Here is an 11,765-nt window from a genome sequence, read left to right on the forward strand (position 1 = left end):
GTAAAGACAAGCCCAATTTAGTTTTCTATACATTTAGAACCTCCAAACTCCATAGCCCAATTCAGTTTTTTGAGATAACAAATCTGTTCATTCTTGTTCCTTTATTGCCTCCTTAAGTTCCATGAGGAACACGTCTTCCAACAATGAACCATGGAATCGGTCCTGGCACTGCTTTTAGGGCCATTTCATGTTCTTCCTCTTCCAACAACAAATCACCCTCGGTAGATGCTTTTCGTTTGCAACACGAAGAATTACAATTTTTGGAAACTGGTGGTGCTATAGATAAAGCTTGTTCTCACAATTTAAATCATTTGGGGGGCACTGAGGGTAGAAAGAAGATGGTCTCCCCCACCAGCACCACTCATCAAAGGTGACCAAAGACATAAATTTTGTTTTGTTTTCTTCATTAAACGAACTAAAACGCAATTTTTCTTCTGATAGACAAATCCATTATGGTTCCTTAAACACACTATAGGTGTGGTGGTCAGGCTACGTTCGAGGGGTCTTCTTGAAGGATGAAGGAAGACCGGGTGCAGGTTGGGGGTTTGGAGATTAGGGTAAACGGAAGTGATAAGGGAGCATGGTAGGAAGATTGGATGATTCGAATGATGATCTCTTGTCGTGGGATGGACTCCCATTTATAAGGAGGAATCCCAAGGTCCCGAAGGAAGGCATTGAAAGAGTTTGATTCCCATTAGAAAAGGGAATATTAGATTTGTTGTCGGTCATTAAGGAGCATTGTTAGGGTTTCACCTTGTGTCTTATGAGATCTCTTAAGGAATAACTTTCCTTTTGTCTGAGAGTTCTCATAATCCATGTATGCTACTTCTTTTCGTGACCTACTTAACAGATGTGGCGTTAGTGATGTCACTATCTAACAAGTGTATTTTATTAAACCTTCATGGTGCCTAATCACGCGCATGACTTAAAGTTGCACGTGCAATCGATATTTAATTCCAGTTCACAATGATCCGTGGTTCTGTAATAGTCTTGGGTTCATCACAAAACTCCGCTTGATCGAAGTTCATCATGGAACTATACACATCCGAGGTTTATCGTAGAACCGCGCACATCTAAACTTCATCATAGGTCCTCATTATCCATTGTTTATTCTTACTTTTGTCGAGTACAAGTTTATCGCGACCATTCAATGAGTTATAAGCTCATAACAGGTAACCTATGGGTTATGAACTCATTGCAAGCATCATGTGATATCAATTTGGTGTCTTTTGTACTTTGATGGTCTGAGCGAGCACTATGTACCTACACATACTTGTACAATGGTTTTTCCTTTTTCGGTGAGATTTTTTTCTTTACCGGTAATTTCACATGTGAGATAACAAAAGTATTTCCTAATGACAAGGAATGGAGGTATTTTTGGGTTAGTTATGTTTTAAGAGAAAATGACAATAAAAAGAAAATAGAGAAGTTTAACATGGTATTTTGATAATTTAATGCGTGACTTAACGGCTGGGGGAGTATTTGTGTAGGAGGTCTTTCTAATTTACCCTTAATAAAATTCTGATTTTTAAAATTTAAAATTTTAATTTAATTTTATAATCAAATTATAAATAATTATAGAAATATATTATAGCAAATATTTAAAAGATATTATACTATATATAAAATATTTATCATATTTGGTAAAAGAATATTTTCCATTTATATATAAAATTTCCAAACCGGGCCGGGCCGGGCCATAAATGAGCATCCCTTGACACAATGGCCAAAGAAAGGAAAACAGAGAAAGAGGAAAGACAAGTTTGTTTGATGGTATATTGATACAATAAATAAAGTGGTCCCACCGATTTCGCTTATGATCCAAGGACAACGAGAAGACATGGCCCACCAAGATTTTGGAATTTCCAAGATTAAATAAAGTGGAAGCGTAGCCTACTCGGAGGCGTACTCTAGACTTCAACAATGAGTCCAAGTTTAAAAGTGAAAGAAAAAATAAACCTTAATTAACGGAAAATTTCTCTTGTCGCTTTTCTCTTTCCGTTTTCTCACACAGAAGAATGCCAGTACACGCGCATTCCCTTCTCTCTCTTACGAGTTACAAGAAGCATCCAGTCATCCACCCAACTGTCGGCGGGTGTGCTCGTGATTCTCCCTCAATCTCTCCGTCTTTCCTCGCTCTCCGACAATTTTAGTTTCTTCCATCATCGCTCTCTAAACAACGCGTGGCACCCAGATCTTATGTCTCGAAACACATTCTTTGAGTTTTGAGTGCTATTTTGATCCCTTTCAATTGCTACTCTCTTCTTCTGTTTGGGAAGACTGCTGGGTCTAAGTGTTGGAGCAATCCGGGGAGAGAGAGGAATGCTGTGTAGCCGGAAAATGTTTAGCCTTTTTATAAAGAAAGATGTGAGGAAGATACTGAAACGTAAGGACAGTGATGCCGGAGAAAAAGGTAACTACTCTCTTCTTTCCCTTTTCTGTTAACTATAGATTTGCTTGAGTTACTGATGTGGGTATTTGATTTTGGAGTTTTTTAGTTGCTTTTCTATTGTCGGCATTTTGTTTTGTGGTTAGAGTTCTGGGGTTACGTTGATTTGATTTAGAATGCAGTTTTACATTTGAAAAAGGAAGACAAAAAAGAGGTTACTTTTTACTTGAACTTAGAATTTTTCGTGCTCTCTCCCCTAATCTGTAGTTAGGGTTGATGGGCTTTGGTAGATTCGGTCTAGGAATGGATGTGTTAGTTGAAAGAACAGTTGCGGTGAATCAGAGAGATGGGTCCTTTCACTATGGGGGGAATGCGGGTTTATTTTGTTCTTGGGTTATGGGCTTTCTTTCATTCTTTTTCCTAGTTTATTTGCATTCGGGGTCATAAGTTTATTGTAATAATTTTTTACCCTTATCATCTCTAGAGAATGCGATAAGGCGTGCCCTATGATAAGTTAATATCATCACCACCATCTTGGGGGAGGGGGAGGGGGAAGGGGAGGGGGTTCAGTAGGTCTATCTGAATTGAACATTGCAATCTATTTATTAATAGTAGGTAGGTAGATTTCTTATGAGAGATAAGGCTGGGCAGTTTGTAAACTGAACCTAAGAGTACGAATTTACATTTGGGTGGTGAATTGCATTCTGAACATAAGCTACTTATCATTGAAGGTTAAAATTAACTTAGTTAAGAGTGACTATGAACTTGGATTTTTAGTTTTTTTGTCAAATTTTCAATTGTCGAAGCCAATCTTTTATATTAACTTTCAAAGAGCTATATGTCCTGTTATTTAGCTCCTAATGTACTGAGTTGGGCTATTTCAAATAAAATGTGTTGTGTTTTTCTTTTTAATTTTCATTTATTGTTACCAAAGTTCTTTTTATGGCCTTAACTTTCAATCTGTTTGAGTACTGAATTTGAATTTGCAAAATGTGATTGAGTTCTTTGGATGGAAAAGTCACGTACTTTCTATATTCTTCTTCAATTGGTCACTTAAATTTTGGGTTCATTAAAATCATAGAATTATTTGGTTATCATGAAAAGAATGTCAACCAACCTCATACTTGTTACAATCTGCTTGACTTAGTAGTTCAGGCTGAATTCTTAAAACAATAGGAAGTACCGGAGTATATATATTTACCATTGCATCATGGACATTACTAATAGGATGTTAGGACGTTAACCCTAATGTTTTAGGAATGAAAGTGATTTATTTGTGAAAAGATTCAGGGAGTGACTTGGGAGAAGATAGGGTTGTAATTTTCATCGTGCAAACAATCACGAAACAACCTGGAAGTGATGTGAAAGCTTAATTTTGGTAGATATAATAATCCCTTGGGGTAATGGCCTAGCTTGAGATAGAAATTAATGGAGTAGTTTAAAAGATTAAGAAAATAAGGGCAGATAAATAGAAGGGAAATATCTTATCTAATCATCGTTAAATGTGGAGCAAAGAAAATAAAACTTCTTTTTTATATAAGCTGCACCCTTTTCCATGTAGAAGGGGTGGGAAACAAAGTTGTGGTCATAAAAGAAGCAGAAGTGTAACTAATGGATGAGATAAGTTTCTGCCTTTTTATGAACAAACAGATCCATGAAGAAAGAAACAAGAGATAAAAAAGACCATCATGGAAACAGGAGCCTTTTATTAGGGAACATAAAATATAATAAAGATATATTACATCACCTAGAGACTCGTAGAAACCTGTTTGTTGCAGCTTAACACCCATTTCAAGAAGATTTTTTGAGCTTAACTTGTTGCTTCTGTTCTATTTGCCTTTTGATTTTGGATCTCCGATCTGATGACTGTCAACGAGTTAATTGTATTTTGTGTAGTTTAAATTATTCAGCAATTTCTTTTCAGGTAATACTTTGGAGAGAATCTTCATGTCATCATTTTCCCTTTCTGTCTCTTCGTATATGCATTTTCTAACTTTTTCTTACTGTCCAATCAATTCAGGAAGAGCCTTGGAAGATCTTCGTGCTTCATTGTATAATGAACTGCGTTCTTCTGAAGGTGCAAAGCGTCAGCAACAACGAATATGTGGTCCAACCATAGCACTTACATTCAATTTCTTGGTTTCTGTTGGGATAATATTGATGAACAAATTGGTCTGTCTTTTTTACCTTACTATTTAATTTGATTCAATAACACTTGAGTATTTTAATAGGTTATAACAGACTCGATGCTTTTTTGCTTTATTATTAGGTCCTTGGCAAAGTTGGATTCAATTATCCTATCTTCCTAACATTCATCCACTATGTATTGAGTTGGTTTTTAATGGCTATTCTCAATGCCCTTTCACTTCTTCCTGCATCCCCACCCTCCAAATCGACCCCATTCTCTTCTCTTTTGGCTCTTGGCATTGTTATGTCTCTCTCCAATGGACTTGCTAATGTCAGCTTGAAGTACAATAGGTGAGATATTGCATTTTTTTTTGTGTTTTTATAACTTTATATTATGTTGACATTTTCTAAGTCATTGCACATATGTTTTCAGTGTGGGTTTTTATCAGATGGCTAAGATTGCTGTAACCCCAACAATTGTTCTAGCAGAATTTTTGCTTTTTCAGAAGACAGTTTCATGCCAGAAGGTAACTAAACTACTAGCATTAACAAATTCAAGCGATATTTGTTTCTTGGATTGTATGGATTCAACTTGGTTGTTGTCCTGGACAGGGCTGTAGCTGTCTCACAGGGAGACATTTAGCTAAATAATAAATGAATGTTAAATTGTGCTTGGTGTCTATTTGGCAATGGATGTAATCATTGAGCTAGTAATTGAAATACAACTCAGCAAATATAGACAAATAAAAACAGAAAAATATGGACAACAATAACTTTCTTTCTTATTTTACTATAATTGTTCGTCAAGATAATTAATTACTTTCTAGCTCATTGGAACCAGTATGGTTGCTTTATTTATGTTAATTGGATTAAACTATATTTATGACTGAACTAACATAACTTGGAACTGTACACGTGGTTAGACAAATAAAGACAGGAAATGTTTTGTGTGGGTGGAATGTGGAGAATAATTATATATAGGGGTTCTCCTGGTCCTGGATCTCCTATTTGTGGGGCAGCACGCAGATTAACTGTAACTAACATCATCCCGGATCCTATCTCTTTAATTAATGTTATTCTATTCCTTGATTTGCTCTTAGGCAATTAGATATCTCTTTCATATGGTTATGATCATCCCAGCAGTCCATATTTGGCAAATGGTCCATCTAGCCATGCATATGATGCTAACAAGTATAGAAAATATAAGAGAGTTCCTTGTTCGTGATGCATTTTATTTGTCAGTTTCCTTGCTACTATTATCATCACCTTAAGAAGGAAGTGTCTCCTATCTCCATGAATGTGTGATTAGGGCTGTATTCACTGAATCTTGCAGGTTTTAGCACTTACTGTAGTATCTATCGGTGTTGCTGTGGCTACTGTTACAGATCTCCAATTCCACCTCTTTGGTGCTTGTGTAGCATTGGCATGGATAATACCCAGTGCAGTCAATAAGATCCTATGGTCAAATCTACAACAGCAGGAAAACTGGACTGCTTTGGCGTAAGTTGTCTATTCCATCAAAGTTGTCTTAATATGTTTTTCACTCTGATGCTTATCCTTTCCAACAGAAAATTAATTATATCTTTCCTAATGTGCAACCATTGAGCAGGTTAATGTGGAAGACCACACCAATCACTTTGTTCTTTTTGGTGACTTTAATGCCATGGCTCGACCCCCCAGGTGTTTTATCCTTTAATTGGACCTCTAGTAGCACAGTGACAATCCTTATGTCAGCAGTCCTTGGATTCTTGCTTCAGTGGTCAGGTGCTTTAGCATTGGGGTAAGTCTGTGTTATTTAATCTGTTTTTATATGATGATAATATCTTTGTCTCTACAGTAGATACTAGGTCATCCAATCAATTAAAGAATGGGTTTAAAGTAAATTGCTGTCTTATGATCAATAGAACAAATTCCTGTTCGAAACTGGCCAAATCAACTAAAAACTGAATGGTGGTATGGCCTTGTCCTATCCAAAGATAGAGTTAATGGAAGCATGCATGCAGTTCATATTTGGATAAACTTTGCTCAACTCGGTAACTTGATTCAAGCTTTAAAAAGGCCATTACTGAATATTGTTACCAATTATCTGCAGTCTTATGAGGGGTGAACTGGATATGGACCTTACCCCTGGCATTTTTAGCATTAAGTAGCCACTCCTAGACTCAAATCCTGCCTGATATTCTCATGCTCAACCGAAGTTATATGTTTGTATTTATTTATTATTTAAAAAAAAAATATCAATACTACTTGCTAGACTAATCAGGCCTATCTTGCCTCTTTCCCTTAATTTTTCTCTCCTCATGTACTGGTTTTCAATATCTCTCCCTGAACACTTTTTGCAGGGCAACTTCTGCTACCACTCATGTTGTTCTTGGGCAGTTTAAAACATGTGTTATACTTCTTGGAGGCTTCCTTCTCTTTGGTTCTAATCCTGGCATAACAAGTATATGTGGTGCAGTTACAGCCTTGGCTGGTATGTCTGTATATACTTATCTTAATCTTCTCGGTTCACACCAGCAACCAAACAAGACATCTCCTAGACAAGCATCCTTCTCTTTGGTAAAATCTAAATTGAGCAAAGAAAATGGTGAGATGCATGATGGAGATATCGATGGGGAATCTGTATGAAGTGGACTTGGAAATCTGATTCTGGTGAGGCTGACTTAAACATGATAAGATAAATTAGTTACTAACCCTCTTCTCTGATGTTTATATTACTGTCCTTCACCTTTTCTTTCTGTCTGGAAAATGCAACGACATATGATGTAGATCAATTACCCTTGTTGGGCATATTAGGTTTACCAACATATTAAGGGTCTTCAGTCTTCACAACGGAAAACCCTTCCAAGTTTCCAACTTAGGCTTCAAATAGTTGTACCTTTTTTTTTGTTTTCGTACCTCAGGTTACAATTGTTTATCTTACATATATATAATTGAATTCAGAGCTTGTGAATACAAAATTCATTTGATTTGCTATTGACACTTTTCCGATTATTCCATCCCATTTCTAGTTGATTATTTAAAGTAGCAGAAATTCTTCTGTGATTTGAATTGTTCTGGATGATTTCCATATAAACATCTAAATTCTCATTCAATTGCCATCCACTGGTGGAGCGTGGTAGCCTCAATTCTCATTAAATTGCAGGTCAACCGACTCCTTGTACCCTTATTAAGTAGGGCCTCAGTTACAGAATACACATCAAACCATCAGTTTGTTTTGAGGCAGATTAATATCAATTGTGCTGCACTCGATCTATCTCAATCAGTAATTAATTTGTGGTACAATAATGATTCCAAGGCGGGGGCAGAATAGATGGATGGCTATCCATCAATCCATGTGCTTCTGGGGCTGACGCTATAAATTCTCATTACTGCATTTGTTTCATCTGAGGGACATGATAGAACAAAATCCATGGATTGCAGGTTCCACGCTGGGCCTCTTTGGCGAAATGCTTCCTCAGGGTCACTTTCTTGCCCAACTAGCAGCACCCTGTTGGATATTGTCTTCAATGTTTTGGTCGTGGTGCAATTGCATGGGGCCCTTGGTTTTTTCACAAAGACAAATCACGAAGTTATGATCATCGAGTATTGGTCCAAGACTGTCGTCACCCAACCCAATGGCTCAAACACAGGAAGGAGTTCTGGGTTCTGGACTCCTGGGCACTCCAGGCCAAGATTTGTCTTGTCCAATTTGAGTTCTTCACTCGCTCAATGAACGACCAATGCATCCTTCGCGTGTCTTTGATTCAAATCAGCAGATGTGCCACATCAAGGTGGTGTTTGATAAGTATTTCCATGCAGTCTTCTGAGCTTCGGTAAGCTTGGAAGATCAAAAATCGATATTTTTTGCTTGATAACCAAAAGCTGGAAAGAACAGAAGACGTATGCATAGAAAGACCCAAAAATGCCAAATTTTGGAAGCTTCAAATTAAGAAGCATCCCAGCCTTTTTAAATGATAAATAGCCAGACTAAGCTGTTTATCAAACGATCTTTGTCTTTAAAGATAAGACTCTAAAAGCTTAATTATCTCTTTTGGTCAAATCAGACTTTTTAAAAAGACTTTTTAAAAGCTTAATTATCTGTTGAAAGATTTTTTAAAAAGACTTGTCAAATCAGACCTTGGTAAAACTTAAAAAGATGACTGGTTTAATTAACAGAGTTCATTGTTAATCTCTGGCATTTCATCTCTAGCTCTCCAAATCTTCTGAACCCATGCTTGTAAATGAGAACGGGTGGCAGTGCCGCAGTGTATTTTTTTATCCGAAATCCGAAATGGAATTGAAATAGGACGAAAGAGAAGGGAAAAAATGGTAATCTGGGTTTGATTGAGATTAGTTTACGGGGAATCCCGACTATGGCATCCCAACTGCTGGCCCCTCTACCTTCCTTGCTCGTCATTCCCTCGATTTGATATGCAGATGTTGCGAGATGGTTTCTGACCATGAATGCAATCCTATCTCCATTGCACATACAAAGTAAGCAAAAACAAGAAGATTCAAGAAAAACAGGAATGCTGGAGTTCTAATCACTGGGCCTCTTATGAAGGGAAAGGCTGTTTGGTTGGTCAGTTTGGAGGTGATCAAATGAAAGAATTTATAGCACACAAAGCACTCTTTTTCGTGTTTAAAATGAGCCCAGATTTCCTACCCACTCTCTACCCGCTGTAAATTGCAGCCACATCTCTTAATTCATAATAGAAATGTGTGGCTCCAATTCACAGCGGGTAGAGAGTGGGTAGGAAATCTCGAGTGGTTTAAAATGCCATTTGGGGCTAGAGATCAAATGTAGGGGATAACAATGAAATATGTTCAAGGGTTGGTTGGGCCTAGAGGTGTCAATTGGACTGGATTTGGTCCAACCTGGTCCAGTCTAATGTGAGTCCACTTACAAATGGATTGGACCTAATCCAGTCTAAATCCAATACAAATCCAATCCATTAAAATATAAATGGACTGGATTGGATCCAATCCAAACCGAATGAAATATCAAAATTATATAAAAAATAAAACATATAAAAATTACAAAAAATATTAAAATGAAGAAAATCTAAAGATTACAAAAATATACCCTTTGGCATTGAAAAATCACTTTTGTAAAAGTGCTTTTATAAACGTACTTCAATAAAAGTGCTTTATGAAAGTATTTTCATATAGGAGCTTTTGATTTGTAAAAGTACTTTTACAAAAGTACTTCAATAGAAGTGCTTTTATAAAAGTGCTTTTGTAAAAAAGCTTTCGTAAAAGTACTTTTAAAATTACTTTCACAAAAGTGTTTTTATAAAAGTACTTCTGCAAAAGTGCTTTCGTAAAAGTACTTTTATAAAAGTACTTCTGTAAGTGTAAAAGTATTTTTGTAAAAGTGCTTTTATAAAGCTGCTTCTGTAAAAGTATTTTTGTAAAAATATTTTTGTAAAAGCTCATTTTGGAAAGAGTACAAATGCAAATATGTACAACGTAAATATATACAAAATATAAGGTTTTGCACTCTACATATTTGCATTTGTACTCCTTCCAAACTCAGCCAAAAGTACTTTTCATGAAATTACTTTTATAAAAGTGCTTTTGTAAAAGTATTTTTGTAAAATTACTTTCATAAAAGTGATTTTGATGGCTTCAGTTTTGGTCGGTTTCAAATTGGACAAGGGTTTGGCCTCTTGATCGCATTATTGGAAATTTGGTTTAGGTCCAATTCAGACCAATAAAAATATGAACCAATTTTTTTTTTGGATTGACCCAATCCAATAATTGTAATGGACTGTCCAAATTCAATTTGATAAGGTTTGGATTGGATTGGATCCAATCCAAAACTGGCCGGTTGACACCCCTAGTTGGACCTACATAACACAGGTGCGTTACACTGAATTCTTTCCACAAATTGTTAATGCCAGTGTGGCCCATTCATTTTAAAAATTTAAAGGGTAAATTATAAAGACTCCCCTTGTACTATGAGGTCAGTGACAAAGACCCCTTTGTACTTTAATTTGAGACAAAGACCCCCCTGAACTTTTACTTTGTGACAACTACCCCCTCGGCCATTAAGTCAAATGACAAAAGGCATTAAATAACCAATATACCCCATTAAAGTTTCTCTATTTTCTTTCTCTTGCCTATTTTCTCATAAAACCTAATTGAAGGATTTGTAGGTATCTGTGTTTGTGTATGTGCATTGCCTTGCAATGATTAGTAGCTATAGTATTTCTATACTTGTTCACTAATTGATTTCTTGCTTCTCTCTCTTTCTCTCTTTCCATCATTCCTTGCAAACATTAGCCTGGAATAGCAGAAGAGGGCCACTTAGAGTTTCCCAAAATTGCAAGCAGAGCCTGTAGTAATGAGTATTCATGTATCTAGATGCATGATCTTCAAACTAAAATTGCCAAACTCAATGCTTTGTTGGATGAGATCAGTAGGGTTGTTAGATGTCCCGATCACTGGAGATTGATTAGCATTTGAGGAATTGTCAATCCGTTCCTTGGTTGACAGAAGATACGAGTAGTACTACCATCAATATGAGCTTCCTTGGGTTAATAAGGTGAATGGCCAAAATATAATTCTGATGGAATCTATGTTTATTAAGCAACGTCATCTTATGCCTTCTTTTCCTTCTCAACAGTGTCTAAGCTCATGGTTATAAATGTATAACAGGATTGTTCCATCAACTAGAAGTTAAAAGTTTTCCTAAAGGAAGAGAGATAATGTCAGAGGTTGTGGTCAGCTTTCTTCTCAACAAGTTGGACAGTTATCTTACAGTGGAAGTGAAACTATTGAAAGGAATGAGAGGAGAATTGAGGCAGGGTTGAATTAGAAATCATAAATGCCTTTCTTAGATATGTTGATTCAAGGCAAAAGAGTGACCAAGCAATGAAGGTTTGGGTAGGACAAATGCATGATGTGGATTATGATATCAAAGATATCCTCAACAAGTTTGTCCTTGGAAAAGAACAACAATCTTACAACAATGACTGCTTTGTTTTACTACATAAAATTGGTTGTAGGAGATACCAGTTTAACAACTCAAATAATCGCCTCGAAGAATACACAAGATAATAGAAAGAAGTGAGAGATACCATGTCAACATCTCAAAGGGAGACTTAAGTTCTAAGGACGTCTGGTATGATCCATGGGTGGATTGTCTTTTGCTTGAGGATACAAGGTTCGTCATGAGCAGAAATGGGTGTTAAGAAAGTCTTAAATAAAAAAATGGTGGAAATGAGAATCTTTTATTCTCTAAGTTATCTGGGAACTCTAA

General features: G+C 36.4%; 1 protein-coding gene across 2 annotated transcripts; it reads left to right on the forward strand.

Moving 5' to 3' along the window:
- The first annotated feature begins 1,899 nt into the window (after positions 1 to 1,899).
- Positions 1,900 to 7,498, forward strand: LOC148843920 (nucleotide-sugar uncharacterized transporter 2-like). 2 transcript variants are annotated; one of them, XM_088959195.1, is made up of 7 exons: positions 1,900 to 2,413; positions 4,410 to 4,561; positions 4,659 to 4,867; positions 4,950 to 5,043; positions 5,850 to 6,016; positions 6,126 to 6,296; positions 6,859 to 7,498. In XM_088959195.1, exons 1-7 carry the CDS (start codon positions 2,323 to 2,325, stop codon positions 7,142 to 7,144), a joined length of 1,170 nt encoding a protein of 389 aa, XP_088815321.1. In that variant the 5' UTR covers positions 1,900 to 2,322; the 3' UTR covers positions 7,145 to 7,498. The 2 variants fall into 2 exon arrangements, with proteins under 2 accessions (XP_088815321.1, XP_088815322.1); XM_088959196.1 differs by lacking the exon at positions 6,859 to 7,498 and having other exon boundaries at positions 1,970 to 2,413; positions 6,126 to 6,300.
- The last annotated feature ends 4,267 nt before the right edge of the window (positions 7,499 to 11,765 follow it).

Source organism: Nelumbo lutea, chromosome 8, assembly GCF_056320005.1.
Source record: "Nelumbo lutea isolate HS-2025 chromosome 8, American lotus-T2T, whole genome shotgun sequence".
In the NCBI taxonomy this organism is placed as follows: Eukaryota; Viridiplantae; Streptophyta; class Magnoliopsida; order Proteales; family Nelumbonaceae; genus Nelumbo; species Nelumbo lutea.

Coding starts and splice junctions, on each gene's coding strand:
- LOC148843920 (XM_088959195.1), top strand. CDS start 2,323: ATGCTGTGTAGCCGGAAAATGTTTAGCCTTTTTATAAAGAAAGATGTG. Junction 4,868..4,949: donor GTCAGCTTGAAGTACAATAG/GTGAGATATTGC, acceptor ATATGTTTTCAG/TGTGGGTTTTTATCAGATGG. Junction 5,044..5,849: donor AGACAGTTTCATGCCAGAAG/GTAACTAAACTA, acceptor TGAATCTTGCAG/GTTTTAGCACTTACTGTAGT.